The following is a 14,927-nucleotide window of genomic DNA, read 5'->3' as shown; positions in this document are numbered from 1 at the left end:
AGCCCACATTTTATATCATTTTTTGTTATTACTGACATATATCATTTATTTGCGATGTATGCCAGGACTGTCATTTCTGGCTCAGTTTGTGGCTGTGGATGGAAGTACTGAAGTGCCGCTATTACAGTACCAACGCCGCTTTTTAAAATGTGATTGTATCCCATAAACCAAGTCTCTCTCACTCAGCTACAGTTTACTTTACGGCACGTCGTAGTTAGTTTTTAGTTCCACATCAACAATGAAACAAAGGTGTTTATTAAAGCCAGAGTTTGGTTGACATCGGTGCGTATGAGGTAATTGGGCTGTTCATGTATAACTGGACCAAATCGACGTTTTGGCTTATGAATAATGTGCTCCGTTTTCAGGATTACGCTCACAGGATTAGATTATTTTATAGTTAGGCAATCCCAAAATGTCTGTAGTTGAACTTCCTCATCCGAAATCTGAATTATCCCAATTTACAAAAACGATTCTGGTGACTGGCGGTGCAGGTTTTATGTAAGTATCTGCTCACCTGGTATGTATATGCACTCCCGTTGTGTCAACAATTCAAAAACACGAAATTAATGAAAAAAGAAGGGGTACGGAAACATCTGAGTTGTTTTCTGCCCAGACAAACATTAAACACAACCATTGATTAAGGGGGAGGGAGAAGTAATAAGCTCTTGATAGATACACACCTTTGCAATCATACCCTGACAAGCACAGTCATTGTTAGATTAGAGACTTTACATTTAGCTGCTCAATTATTTCATACCTTGCATTGAAGTTCTTAGATTGAGAGGTTCACTGCTGGATTCATAGTTTAATGCGTTTGTTTATATATAAAACCTAAAATATATGTTCACTGAGTATAGAAACATTGAATAAGTTACATGCTTAAACATTTGTTCTCTTTTTCTTGTAGTGCATCACATGTTGTCATCTCCCTCGTAGAAACCTATCCAGACTGGCTTATCATCAATTTAGACAAGGTAATGACATGAATCCCATCCCCCTATATTGTATTCACGCACAAGTACAGCATTAAAAACATAATAATAATGGACTATTGTAGTAATTTCTGTCTAATCAAACCTGTATATTTTGAGAATACGTGAGTCTACTACAAGGCAAATCTTATTTGCAGAATATCAGCGTTTGTTATATTTATCAGACTGTATTTCGTATTGAAGATTGTGAGTTTTCTTATTTCCTTTTTACACATTTCCAGCATTGTATTCAGTGTTGCATTGGACTTTTGAAAAAGTGTCTTGAAGTTTCATGACTGGGATTATTGTTGCAATACTTGTGCAGCCACAAGATGGTACTGCAAACATTGTATTCATTATAAAATGTAATCCAGTCAAAAGTAATTTAATAAGCAAATATTTGTCTGTGAAGAAACAACCTCTAGATTACAAAAAGGCCATTGAATGTATTCATACAATTTGAGAAGTGTTCTTAAAAGCTGAACCAGCAAAGAGTTGATTTATTTGTTGCAACATAAAATTTGGATACAAAAGTTCATCTATTTTAAAAAAAGCTAAGCCCAGCCACTTGGTATGTTCAAGAAGCTTTCATACTACATATTGACCAACAGCATGGACCTGGTGGAGTGATGCAAACGAAGCCTCTTCCGTAATGGAAAATTAAAAGTAGGCAGAAGTCAAATGAGGTCGTGTTTTGCAGTTGGATTAAACTACAGTTTAGCTTTCTGGACATTGCACATGAGTCGTTTGATTGGTGCAGAAAAGGTGAAGATCGTGCTCAGATGAGTGTCATCCCTTCTGTGAAGCATGGTGGCAGGTCTGTTTTGCATCCTCCGGACCTACTGCTTTGGTTATAATTGAGAGATGGATGGGTTCCAAAATAAAACCAGGATATCTTAGCCAAAAACATCAAGTGCCTTCTGTCAAGAAGCGCAGATATAGTTAATCATGGGCTATCCTTCAACTGAACTCACCCAAGTGCATAAAAGGAACATATATTACTGTGTAATTTAGAGTTACTGGAGAGTTTCTCTATGGATGGAGGACTGGCCCAAAATCCACCCTGAGACACATTTAAACAAGACTGCATATATTCCCAAAGTCAAAGTGGAATATCCATGACATAGTTTACTTGGTAAATTAATGGCCATGGACATTATTCTACTGATGGTTTTGACCTACATTTCAGGGTGTATGTTTATGGCAATTTATAAGAGGGATTATTAAACTGCTGTTGAATGTATCTGTATAGCTAGTCAGAAAATAATTAATATCATGGACACGGCTTCATGTATTGCGATGAAGATTCCTGCATTTGTTCTTTGTCATTTTTGTTGCTACTCTCATGCTGAGGCCTAATGTGATTAAAAACATGTTTAATACTGAAATCTCTTTAGACACAAGTTTGATTCCAGCCCAGGTCTGACCCAGTTCTTAAAACTGTGCTGCCTGAGGGATGTACGTCTGCTTAAGCAGAAGGAATGTGCACCATGTGCCATGAAGTGCATGTATACCCCACCACAATTAATCTGAAATTGTAGATGGTTTTGACAGATATGCCTTTGAAATGCATAAAAGAGAGAGCTTTGTTTTGGTTAATTATTGGAAGAATAATGAACTACATTCTCTTGTGTATGTAGCTTTGTACATCCAGCTATGTAGATACATATGAATACTGTAACTTGTTTTACATAACTATAGTCTTAAATCAAATGTGGAATCCAATGTCAGAGTATAATTTGTATAATATTTGGGATTAACTTAATCTTAATTTTTATTTTAGTCTATACTTGCTATATATATATTCTTTTTTCTCTTTATAAATCTAATTGTGTATAGTTTTCGATTTGATATTTTGTTGTATCACTTTACATTATGTATCCTAAGCAGTAGGTAGGCTGTTTATATATTTTTTTTCCTCTTCCTGTTCCCTACTGGATTTGCTTTGCCTTGGATAAAGGTGTTGCCAAAATAATAATCTATCCATACATGTATTCATTACATATGCAACTACCACATTTCTCAACATGGTTTTAAAACATTTGGAGGGTTGCAAGACACATGCTTAACTGCTTTTTATTGATTTTGCATCTGCTTTTAATACTATCAAGCCTCAAATTATTAAGAACTTTGGCTTAGATCTTAATATTGTGGGATGGATAATTGATTTTTTTAACACATCGGACGCAGAGGGTAAAAGTAAATGGCTGTGAAGAACTGAATGGCTTTCCCTGTGTATCTGTGTAAAGAACAGTATTGTGCTATATTTCAACCCTGATACCCAGAAGCACAGGATCTGAGAAGAACCATTTATGAATTTATGATTGATGCATCATACAAGCCCCACTTATATGAAACATTACATATGCTGAATTTTCCCCTGTTTTGAACTGAGCAGTTTTCAGGCAGAAACCGAACTTGAAACTTCTCTAAGCCTGTTCTTGAGAATCCTCTCTGAACCTCTTCCGCTCGGCCGGAATTCCTTTTGATTGACCGTGCATCCCTGTCTCGATTATTTGGACGTGAGTGTCTTCCACAGGATGCCTGCAAGGGCATCCTCTCACCCTTGTTGTACATATTGTACACTAATGATTGCCGTAGTCAGCATGAAAACAGGCATATTTTAAAGTTTGCTGATGACTCCATTATCATTAATTTACTAGAGGAGAACGAATTGGACCATGGCCCTGTTGTTGATGAATTTATACAGTGGTGTGGTGCTGCCTTCTTGCAATTAAATGTAACGGAAACCAGAGACACGGCCATTGATTTTAGACAGAAGCCCAATGCTCCCCAACAAACCCTCATCCAAGGAGAATGTTGAGAGCTGTAACTACTTGGGCACTGATATTGACTCTGAACTGCATTTTGATGCAAATGCTGCTGATGTGCTGTGCAAGAAGGGCCAACAACGCTTGTTTTGCTTGAGAAAGTTGAGGTCATTTAGTATTGACAGGACCCTAATGACAGTGTTTTACAGGGCATATATTGAGTCTGTTTTCCTTTTCTGTTGGTTTGGTAACCTCAGTATAAGAGTTAACCACATTATTAGCCGGAGCGTAAAGATTATTGGGGTGAAGCAGTCCAGCCTGACTGAACTATTTGACAAACAAGTGCTGCACAAATCTCAGACCATCCTCTCTGATGTCAATTCCACTCTCTACCCTACAGGCTACCCAGGATAAAAAAACAATAGATACAAGCACTCCTTTGTTCCCTCAGCCATCACTTTTCTAAATGGTCATAAAATTGTATTTGCACTTTTTCCGTGGACCAGTATTTTATTGTGATTTATTGTATTTGTTGTTGTATGTTTGTGTTTTTTTTATTGTTTACTGTGTTAACTGATCCATACTCTATCCAGTACAGGGTCTCTGAGCTGTAACCTACCTGACATTCACAGATTCAAAGGCAGGGTAGTAATAATTATGTTAATGATAGATGATAATGAATTATGTGTAGGGCTAACTGGTCTGTAGGTATATTGCAACCTATGATCCCAGTAAGATGTTCTGAACAGCCCCTGCTGCTCTAGAACTAGGAAGATTTCAGTTGGAATGAGAGACGTTTATGAACCTTACTTAATTTTTTCTTTCTTTCTTTGCAGCTTGATTACTGTGCCAGTTTAAAGAACCTTACATGCATTGAGCAGAAAGCAAACTATAGATTCATCCAGGTAAGAGCTCGATCACTTTTCTCAAATCCTAAACTTTCTGGGTTATAAGTTGTAAATTAAGTAAATTTGCAGCTGCAACACTTGTATTGTCAAACAAGAGGTCACCGTACTCGGTATATGGAAATTAGCAGCTCATTATAGTGATATTCCAATGCTGTTTTAAGGGCAGAAATAATATTCATTTGACCATAGTTTGACTCAATAGTTTGTTTGAAATGCTTTAACTTTTTTGAAAATAGTTGTGCAAGCTGAATCAAAGATCGAATTAAATATTGTATGTGCAAGTGGCGTTTACATGACATGGGTATCTTACACGTATGGAACAATCCTGCCTACTAGTGTCGCTATTCTTATTTATTTAGATGTCTTCAGCCTTAGGCCTCAGTGGTTGATAAACGGATTGTTGCAATATATCTTGCATTCACGTTTGTTTTTTGTTTGTTCTTCCACAGAGTGACATTTGTGATTCATACTTCATAAAACATCTATTTGGAACAGAAAAGATAGATATTGTCCTTCATTTTGCAGCTCAAACACATGTTGGTGCGTACTGAGAATTTATATGTATTTATTTTAGTTGGCACCGTTATTAAAATGGGAAACCATAAAACACAAACAGTGGTTACCATAAAATAAGATTTGAATTGGGTGGATTATAGAGAGTTTTAGCCATAGACAAAGTTTTGTCTGCAGTCTTGTGTTTTAGCACATTTTAGTATTTTAAGCATAACAAATGTGTTTATATCACTTCAGGTACTATTGATACTTGGTAAATTGACAGAGGATTTTAGATTTTCTTGTAACTCACAAGATATTGCAAGGATATTACTTGGAAAATGTGGTCACTGCTGTAAAGTAATCTTGTGATCAGTGGCTGCATTTATTTTAAAGTTAAAAAGGCATAAATATCATAAGGACCCCATGTGATTTTGATTTGGGGGAGGGGGGTCAAGGAAATGGTGGGAAATGTGACAGACTGCATACCAAATATGCACTCTAGTGGTTTGTCCATTTAAAATCAAATTAAGTAGATAATTCAAGAGATTAATCAGTTTTACTATTTTAATCTGCTTTACAGTGTTTAAAATATAACCATGCTATTACCTTCAATTAGACCCTTTCCTTTTATTTAAACATGGGACATTTTTTTCCCCACAGTTCAGGTATATTCATCTAAATGGGAATGTTACTTTTGTAAATTTCAGTGGATAACTGATGTTAAAACAGTGGCACAAATTGTATGTATTATAAAGGAAGTTAAATTACACCCTTTGCAAAATGCACCTTGTAGTTGAATGCAAAAATGTTAAATTACTTTATTTAATCATTTTATCAAGATTAAAAGATACTGTGAAGTTTTGTTTTGTTTTTTTATTGTGGAGGTTTAAAGTTTCTTATGTGTAATCTCCCTTTACTTCTACCTAATGTGTCAGGGCAATTAATCCTGGATTTCTGACAAATGTTTAATGTCTATGTAAATCCCTACATAATCATATAATTATGGATTTCAAGAAAAAACTACAGTAATCCTAAATACATAGTTGAATAGTTTTTGCTGCTTTTCAGTTTAATTTTTTTAATATAATGAAGATACTAATAGCAGGGGGAAAGAATTAAACCTATACAGATAAAACAACGCCTCTAAATTGAAGAAAAAGCATTGAACAAACAATTATATACACCGATCAGCCATAACATTATGACCACTGACAGGTGAAGTGAATAACACTGATGATCTCGTTATCATGGCACCTGTCAGTGGGTGGGATATATTAGGCATATATTATGTGTTAGAAGCAGGAAAAATGGGCAAGCGTAATCGTAAGCCCAAATTGTGATGGCTAGACGACTGGGTCAGAGCATCTCCAAAACTGCAGCTCTTGTGGGGTGTTCCCGGTCTGCAGTGGTCAGTACCTATCAAAAGTGGTCCAAGGAAGGAAAAGCGGTGAACCGGCGACAGGGTCATGGGCGGCCAAGGCTCACTGTTGACACATACCACCTACCTAAGCATTGTTGCAGACCATGAACACCCTTTCATGGAAACGGTATTCCCTGATGGCATTGGCCTCTTTCAGCAGGATATGCACCCTGCCACAAAGCAAAAATTTGAGGAACAGAACGAGTTCAAAGTGTTGACTTGGCCTCCAAATTCCCCAGATCTCAATCCAATCGAGCATCTGTGGGATGTGCTGGACAAACAAGTCCAATCCATGGAGGCCCCACCTCGCAACTTACAGAACTTAAAGGATCTGCTGCTAACGTCTTGGTGCCAAATACCACAGCACACCTTCAGAGGTCTAGTGGAGTCCAATGCCTCGACGGGTCAGGGCTGTTTTGGCAGCAAAAGGGGGACCTACTGTAATGAGGTGTGTGGAGAGGTGGTGGACAATAGGTATGTGAGCTTAAGACAGCAGTGGGCACTGTTTCCAGAAAAACTCCTATGTTCTAGCCAGTTCTTTCCAGGGTCTGATTAGTTAATTGGAAACTGCATCTCCAAATTAGCTAATCAAGTGGGGAGATATAGGTGTCTCTGTTTGTGCTGGGTGTGTGTGAGTGGGGAGAGTTTGGGAAAGAGGTTACGCGTCTGCACAGACGCAAAAGCTTATCTGGACTGTGGAAGAGGGGGAAATCTGCTGTTGGAGGAAAACAACGGTCTTTTGTTTTATTCACCTAACGACGGGTTTTGGTATGTTGGGCAAGCGGGTTAGCCGTCCCACCTGTAGCTTGGGGAACCAGGGTGAAGGTAGTGCTCGTTACAAAGCTAGGCTTTTATTTTTGTTTCATTATTTTGTTTGTTCTGCACGGTGAGAAGACCCTGTGCTTTGTTTACTTTCAAACCAGAAAAGTAATAAATTGAGTATTTTGTTTTGAAGAACAATCTCTGTCTCCGAATACTTGCTCCATTTTGCATGCAGCCGCATCACTGGGTCACACTACATAATATTAGGCAGGTGGTCATAATGTTATGGCTGATCGGTGTATGTTTGGGGCCATATCGGTCACTCCTAGAATACTGTGTATGTGTAGTATGTAGGCTATATAAAATGTTTTTTTGCGTTCTAAAAACTGAACAGACGTGTTAAAGTCAATAATAATGACACATTTTCTTTCAGATCATTCCTTTTGGTTTTCCTCTGAATTCATGCATGTGAATGCCTATGGTACTCATGTTCTGGTGAAGGCTGCCCATGAAGCTGGTGTTGAGAAGTTCATCTATGCAAGCACTGACGAAGTTTATGGAGACAGCATTGACGAGGTGTGTTCCCTCCACGTTATCTTGATTTGTGAAAGATGCAGCTTAATGTATCATGTATAATGGGAATATACACTCACCTAAAGGATTATTAGGAACACCATACTAATACTGTGTTTGACCCCCTTTCGCCTTCAGAACTGCTTTAATTCTACGTGGCATTGATTCAACAAGGTGCTGAAAGCATTCTTTAGAAATGTTGGCCCATATTGATAGGATAGCATCTTGCAGTTGATGGAGATTTGTGGGATGCACATCCAGGGCACGAAGCTCCCGTTCCACCACATCCCAAAGATGCTCTATTGGGTTGAGATCTGGTGACTGTGGGGGCCAGTTTAGTACAGTGAACTCATTGTCATGTTCAAGAAACCAATTTGAAATGATTCGACCTTTGTGACATGGTGCATTATCCTGCTGGAAGTAGCCATCAGAGGATGGGTACATGGTGGTCATAAAGGGATGGACATGGTCAGAAACAATGCTCAGGTAGGCCGTGGCATTTAAACGATGCCCAATTGGCACTAAGGGGCCTAAAGTGTGCCAAGAAAACATCCCCCACACCATTACACCACCACCACCAGCCTGCACAGTGGTAACAAGGCATGATGGATCCATGTTCTCATTCTGTTTACGCCAAATTCTGACTCTACCATCTGAATGTCTCAACAGAAATCGAGACTCATCAGACCAGGCAACATTTTTCCAGTCTTCAACTGTCCAATTTTGGTGAGCTTGTGCAAATTGTAGCCTCTTTTTCCTATTTGTAGTGGAGATGAGTGGTACCCGGTGGGGTCTTCTGCTGTTGTAGCCCATCCGCCTCAAGGTTGTACGTGTTGTGGCTTCACCAATGCTTTGCTGCATACCTCGGTTGTAACGAGTGGTTATTTCAGTCAAAGTTGCTCTTCTATCAGCTTGAATGAGTCGGCCCATTCTCCTCTGACCTCTAGCATCAACAAGGCATTTTCGCCCACAGGACTGCCGCATACTGGATGTTTTTCCCTTTTCACACCATTCTTTGTAAACCCTAGAAATGGTTGTGCGTGAAAATCCCAGTAACTGAGCAGATTGTGAAATACTCAGACCGGCCCGTCTGGCACCAACAACCATGCCACGCTCAAAATTGCTTAAATCACCTTTCTTTCCCATTCAGACATTCAGTTTGGAGTTCAGGAGATTGTCTTGACCAGGACCACACCCCTAAATGCATTGAAGCAACTGCCATGTGATTGGTTGGTTAGATAATTGCATTAATGAGAAATTGAACAGGTGTTCCTAATACACCTTTAGGTGAGTGTAGGAGTCTGCTTTTTAAAATATGAATGTTTATATATAAGATGCACAGATAACTGTATGCCTCTTAATGATTCTGAGGCTAGGGTCTTATTTTTAATCATGGAGAGCATGATTGAAGGGATTAAATACATTTCATATGTAACCTTTGACATTTACAAAACTCAATAAGCAACGTTGACAGTGCCTCTCCACTATGCTTGTGATCTCATACATCACATTATATGTGGAACAACTATAAATGTCTGGTTGCTTTATGATGAAGGCAGAATGTTTCCTTCTCTAGGTGTTTGAGTCATCTCCAAGAAAACCAACAAATCCTTATGCAGCATCAAAAGCAGCTGCAGAGCAGACCGTTCTGTCATTCTGGGAGAAGTACAAGGTAATGTTTTCAAATGGTATATAATCACAGAACAAAATGCCTTTGAATTCACGTGTATTCTTTAGTATAGTTTCTTGTCATAAACCAGGTTGTTTATGTATGTATTTATATTTTTCTGAATTTTCTTCATCTGCCTTCCACATTAAGGGCTAGACCAAACCAAAACTTTGACCCACCTGAGAATCATGAAGTTGTACCCTATTCTATTTTTTTTTCTGGTTTCTAATAATACATAAAATCACAATAGGGTACAGATTTGAACTTTGGGATTCATGGGTAGGTCAAAGTTTAGATTTGGTCATGCCCAAAGTGCCCCTATACATACATGTCATTTTTAATGGCTTAAAAAAAAGACCTATGACCCCTAGGGCTACATAGGTGAGAAGTATATTTCTAATTAACAAAATAAAACGCATTGCCCTGGCATTGTGTTCATCAGAAAAATTTCAATTTATTAATATTGAACTAGCACAATTTCATTTTCATATACCATATTTAATTATGATATTTATACTTTTTAACTTAATTAACTTCAAAAGCCTCTCAGATTTGGTAAAACATTTTTTAACCTATTATTGAACAAAAATATCAAGTTTTGTTGTCATACATATGATACATTGAAAAAGTAGAGATGAAATATTCAAAAAAAAAAAAAAAAAAAAAAATGCAACTTATTTTTGCCTTTCTCTATTTTGAAGTTCCCAGTTATAGTTACAAGAAGCAGTAATGTCTACGGACCCCATCAATTCCCAGAAAAGGTAAGCCATTTCTTTAAACATAAAACATACAAGATTGTGTGCTATATGAAAAAACTAAAGCACATTTTTATTCCACAAAGATTACAGAATTAAATCTGAAAATGTTTTTCTTCTTTTAAAGGTCATTCCAAGATTTATATCCCTGCTACAACTTAACAGAAAATGGTAAGCCTCATTGTTAATGTAAATTTGGAATTTGGAACTTAGAAATTTGACATAAATAAAATAAGAGACTTAGTATGGATTGTTGTAACCATAGTTTGTACTAAATTAGTTTCAACAATTCAATTTCAATTACCAAATCTTTTGATCACTTTCTGATTTTCCCAGATTCTGAATTATGGTTCCCATTTTTTTATTTTTTTTATTATTTAGTATTTGAATGAATCTTAATTTAAACAAACACTTCAGACATTGTCAGGGAGAATAGAAATGCAATAACCTGCTATTTTCTTCAAGCTTTATCCACGGTTCAGGTCTGCAAGCACGGAATTTTCTATTTGCTTCCGACGTCACGGAGGCCTTTCTGACTGTTCTGGAGAAAGGCGTTCCTGGAGAGATTTACAACATGGGGACCAGGTTTGAGCTGTCAGTCATCCAGCTCGCCAGAGAGTTAATTAAGCTGGTAGGTTAAAGGTTTACGATAATATCATTTTAAATGGACAATATACGATGCAACTCCCTGTCTGTTTGACTGAAATGTACTAAATGTTTATTTTAACTTTCATAACTAATAAAATGAGTGATTAATACAAGAGTAGAATTGGCATTTTTAATGGCAAAAAATAGATTTTCACTCACTATGACATTATTTAAAGGAATAAAACCGATCTTTGTGAGATAACTGCATGCGCAACCATGCTGGTTGAAAGCTTCTTAGAAAATGTGTAACTTTCACTGGGAGCTGAGTGGCACAAATTATTCTTCTCGTGAATGCTTTTTTCCCAGAATATTTGAATTTTTGTTTTGTTTTATTTTTTCCTTCCCCAAACAGAGTGTCTTTGTATCAGTATTAGGCTCTAGGAAAAGTAGAATTTCTAAAATCAGCATAAACTTTTTTGCCAAATTACAAAGACACATTTATGCTTTGATGATTCGTGACCTTTAACCCTGGATTTACTCCTGCAGAGGGCTTTAAACTGTCCCCAAAGCACTCTGAAATCACATGGAGAACTCTTGTCCCAACTTTTAAACTGTAAACTAAAGCACCAATGTTTAATCCTCTGCATGACAAAATGTTGTAATTTGTGTGAACGAAAATATTTGAAGTATTCAAAAGTTACAATATACTTAAAGACTAGGAGCACTTTACAATATATATTTGACTGTTTTATTTTACCAGATTAAAAACATTTCTACAGAATCAGAAATGCATGACTGGATGGATTTTGTCAATGACAGGTAAGGATCAGTCTGTAAGAGGTATTAGTGCAATACTATTGCTTTAGGTTAGAGATCTTTCACTTTTTCCAAATACACACATTATTTTTAAATTATACAGTGTCATGCTAAATAGACATGATGATAATACCCAGTGTTTTTGAATTGGCCTTTGTTATATTTATGCATCTATATCTGAGTTGAGTAGTCCTGGTCTTAAGGACTTGTCGGCACTAAGCCTGTATTAGGAAGGAACAATCTGTATGAATTTGAAAAAACATACATGTGGGCAAAAGGAAGTAATTTGTTTTAAGTTATCTTATATGTGGTTTTGCAAGTAGTAATATGAAATGAAAAGAAAAACATTATAACATTTGCTAAATATAGATTTAAATTAGTGTTTAACTTATGTCTAGTCATGGCAGTTTTTTTCCCGCTCATGCTTTCTTGATTTAAGTAAGGCATAATTAATATTTTGTGTCTCATAGACCTTACAATGACTTGAGGTATCCAATGAATTCAGAGAAGCTGGAGAGACTTGGGTGGAGGCCTAAAGTTTCATGGAAAGAGGGGATCAGAAGAACAAGTATGTGTTATCTTTCACAGCTTATGCTCCAATGCAACAATTTCTCAACTTGCCCAGCTTGTCTCATCTTAGATTTGTACCTTAAAACAAACCTGTGTACCTTCAGTTTGGCTGTTAATCACATTTATGTTTATCACATTTAACAATTAATCCATGCTTGGTGCTGAGGAATATAATACTGTGCCTTAACTAATGTCCTGTTTGTGTAGAAGCCAAATAACTCCAAACATTTGTACTGCACTCCATAGAGTTTCCCTTGCCAACTGCACGTGCTCTTAAATACTTGATGCCATCAGCCTTGAACTTTCATTCTTCCACCTGTATGACCATATATTACATTGGTGGTGGTGGTTATTATTATTAAACTAATTCCAGCCCCTAATAAAATAATTCAACATTAGAAAAAAAACACTAGAACATAGTATTAAAACCCCTCCGTCGAGTGAGCTGGTTTAATTTCTGGAATTTAAGCCGTTAAGTCAATCCGAATTTACTATGCTTGTCTTGAATGGGAGTATTTGATGCATTATAATTGCCAACTGTGTCCATGCATCATTAATTGATAATTGTTCAGACAGGTTTAAGAGTTAAGTTAGTTTAATAACTGAACACAATTCTAGTTGCATACTATCTTGGCAATAACACATAAAACACTACAGGACTGAGGGCAAAAAGACCTAATTGGGAAAATAGGTTAATTATGGGTTCAGGAAATATACACATTCCAGAGTCTGGTTTACTAAGGACAGATTTGATCAATTAGGAAAAAGTATTAGAAACTTAGGTCATTAAAGACATAAACGCAAGCACTGTTTTTCTTTTAGTTGACTGGTACAGTGAAAACCTTCACAATTGGCCAAACTGTGAAAAGGCCCTGGAACCATTCCCATCACCATGTGCTGAAAATGAAGCTCTCTAGTTGGACTCAGAGGCCGATGGCACACGCAAACCTGGAGCTTCTTTTAACACAACGGATCAATCATGAAAAAAAAAGACATTGCAATAGCATTTATTATTGTAATGGTTCGGTACTATAACTTTATTTTTTGTTATATACTATTCAAGTTTACAAAAAAACTGTATCTTGGTAGGATGAGCAATGGTTAACTTATTTTTACTTTAAATAGCTATTTATACAGAGGAATTTGTATTCTAAATGTAAATGTTTAGTAATTGTTTTGCTATGCAACCAGATATCTTTTTTTATAAACACTAACTGCAGAATGTGTAATTATGTATTAATGTTCAAATTGTATTTAATCTTTAAGTGTGTAAAGTTTCAATAATAAATGCATTGTTATTGTATACAATGGTTTTCAATTTAGATTAGGAATATAAGTGGGTAAATTAACTATATATTTTCCTAATAACTGTACAAGGTATTGGAACAAAATCATTTTCCTCTAGCACTGATGATGGATAACTTTAATTTCTGATTCCAATACAATTTTACAGTGTGTTTACATGCAGAATAATGTATGTATACGTGTGTGTTCTTCCAAGTGGGGACCTAGGTGTTGTTACACAATCACAAAGGGGAGACATGGTAGCCAAGTGCCGATCTTTTACAATTCCCCACTTGATTTTGTGTCCTGGACCTGAACGTCACACAGAATCAGAGTTTTCATCCTCCCATACTGAGCTGGGAAGAAGCCTCACCCTGTCCCTGTATATGCATGATGATTTGAGGGGCAGATGCAATCCAGATCGCTTCAATTTCTCACATACCAGTACGTACGTACCCACAAAATCATCAATGTCCTTCAGATGGCAGGGAAGGACCACATTGGTACCCACGCGAGCTGTGATGAGTGCTGGAGAATGGATGTGAACACACGCAAGACAGGTCAGACAGAATCATCACCAGGTGCTTCATTCTATTAGTATATTGACGTGTGCTATAATAAACTTTATTTTCTGTGCTGATGTGTATGGAGTAAATGTCACGTCCTTTTCAAAGCTTTTTCATTCAGTTTTTCGTGCTTCCTTAAATGTTTGTGTGTGTGTGTGTGTGTATTGTGTATATGGCAAGCCAGATTATCGTTTCAAGATATCTTTAAATATTTGGAGATCTCTATTATTTCAAGATATCTTTTAACCATTTACAGTTATCCAATGAAGGTGCTTTTTAAAGACATCTATACAGCAGTTTATTTGCAGATATCTTTTAACGATTTAGAGATCTTAAAATATTTGAAGATACCTGAAATTATACCACTTTATACAACTAATACCAATTGACAGGTGAGTTCAATTAGTCACTGGCATAGAATGAATTAACAACAATTAATGCATGGAATCAGTAAAAAGAAGATGACAGAAACTTGCATAAAGATGACAATTATAGTGCTGGAATAGGAACATACACAATGGTTAATTCAGCCAACATAATAGAAACTATTGAAGTTCTTGAACATTGCTATACTCAATATAAGTGACCAGAAAGAAGTAAGGATGTCACTAGTAAATTGAGTAATTATTAATTAGTAAATGTTCAGTCTCAGTAGCAGATCAACTCAGTGGGAAGAGGCGCAACATGCAGCAAGAGCCCCGCAGTCAACCATAATCAGCTTAGAGACAATGCCACAACCACCAATAATTGGAAATCGAAGCACCACCATATAGCGTCCC

The 14,927-nt window shown here is 36.7% G+C and overlaps 1 protein-coding gene across 2 annotated transcripts; it reads left to right on the top strand.

Moving 5' to 3' along the window:
* tgds (TDP-glucose 4,6-dehydratase) lies at nucleotides 1-14,213 on the top strand. 2 transcript variants are annotated; one of them, XM_066706699.1, is made up of 12 exons: nucleotides 1-293; nucleotides 908-974; nucleotides 4,579-4,647; nucleotides 5,100-5,190; nucleotides 7,761-7,903; nucleotides 9,477-9,572; nucleotides 10,271-10,330; nucleotides 10,452-10,495; nucleotides 10,790-10,955; nucleotides 11,673-11,731; nucleotides 12,199-12,296; nucleotides 13,121-14,213. In XM_066706699.1, the coding sequence occupies exons 1-12, from the start codon at nucleotides 289-291 to the stop codon at nucleotides 13,213-13,215; spliced, it is 993 nt and encodes a 330-aa protein (XP_066562796.1). In that variant the 5' UTR covers nucleotides 1-288; the 3' UTR covers nucleotides 13,216-14,213. The 2 variants fall into 2 exon arrangements, with proteins under 2 accessions (XP_066562796.1, XP_066562795.1); XM_066706698.1 differs by having other exon boundaries at nucleotides 8-498; nucleotides 13,121-14,210.
* The last annotated feature ends 714 nt before the right edge of the window (nucleotides 14,214-14,927 follow it).

This window comes from Amia ocellicauda, chromosome 6 (assembly GCF_036373705.1).
Source record: "Amia ocellicauda isolate fAmiCal2 chromosome 6, fAmiCal2.hap1, whole genome shotgun sequence".
Taxonomy (NCBI): Eukaryota; Metazoa; Chordata; class Actinopteri; order Amiiformes; family Amiidae; genus Amia; species Amia ocellicauda.
The sequence above is the reverse complement of the archived record's forward strand: the minus strand, read 5'-3'. Positions and strand labels throughout refer to the sequence as shown.

Bases quoted from the DNA above. Each gene is read 5' to 3' on its own strand.
- tgds (XM_066706698.1), top strand. From the start codon at position 413: ATGTCTGTAGTTGAACTTCCTCATCCGAAATCTGAATTATCCCAATTT. The intron at 11,732-12,198 runs GTAAGGATCAGT...TGTGTCTCATAG, and splicing joins ATGGATTTTGTCAATGACAG to ACCTTACAATGACTTGAGGT. The intron at 12,297-13,120 runs GTATGTGTTATC...TTTTTCTTTTAG, and splicing joins AGAGGGGATCAGAAGAACAA to TTGACTGGTACAGTGAAAAC.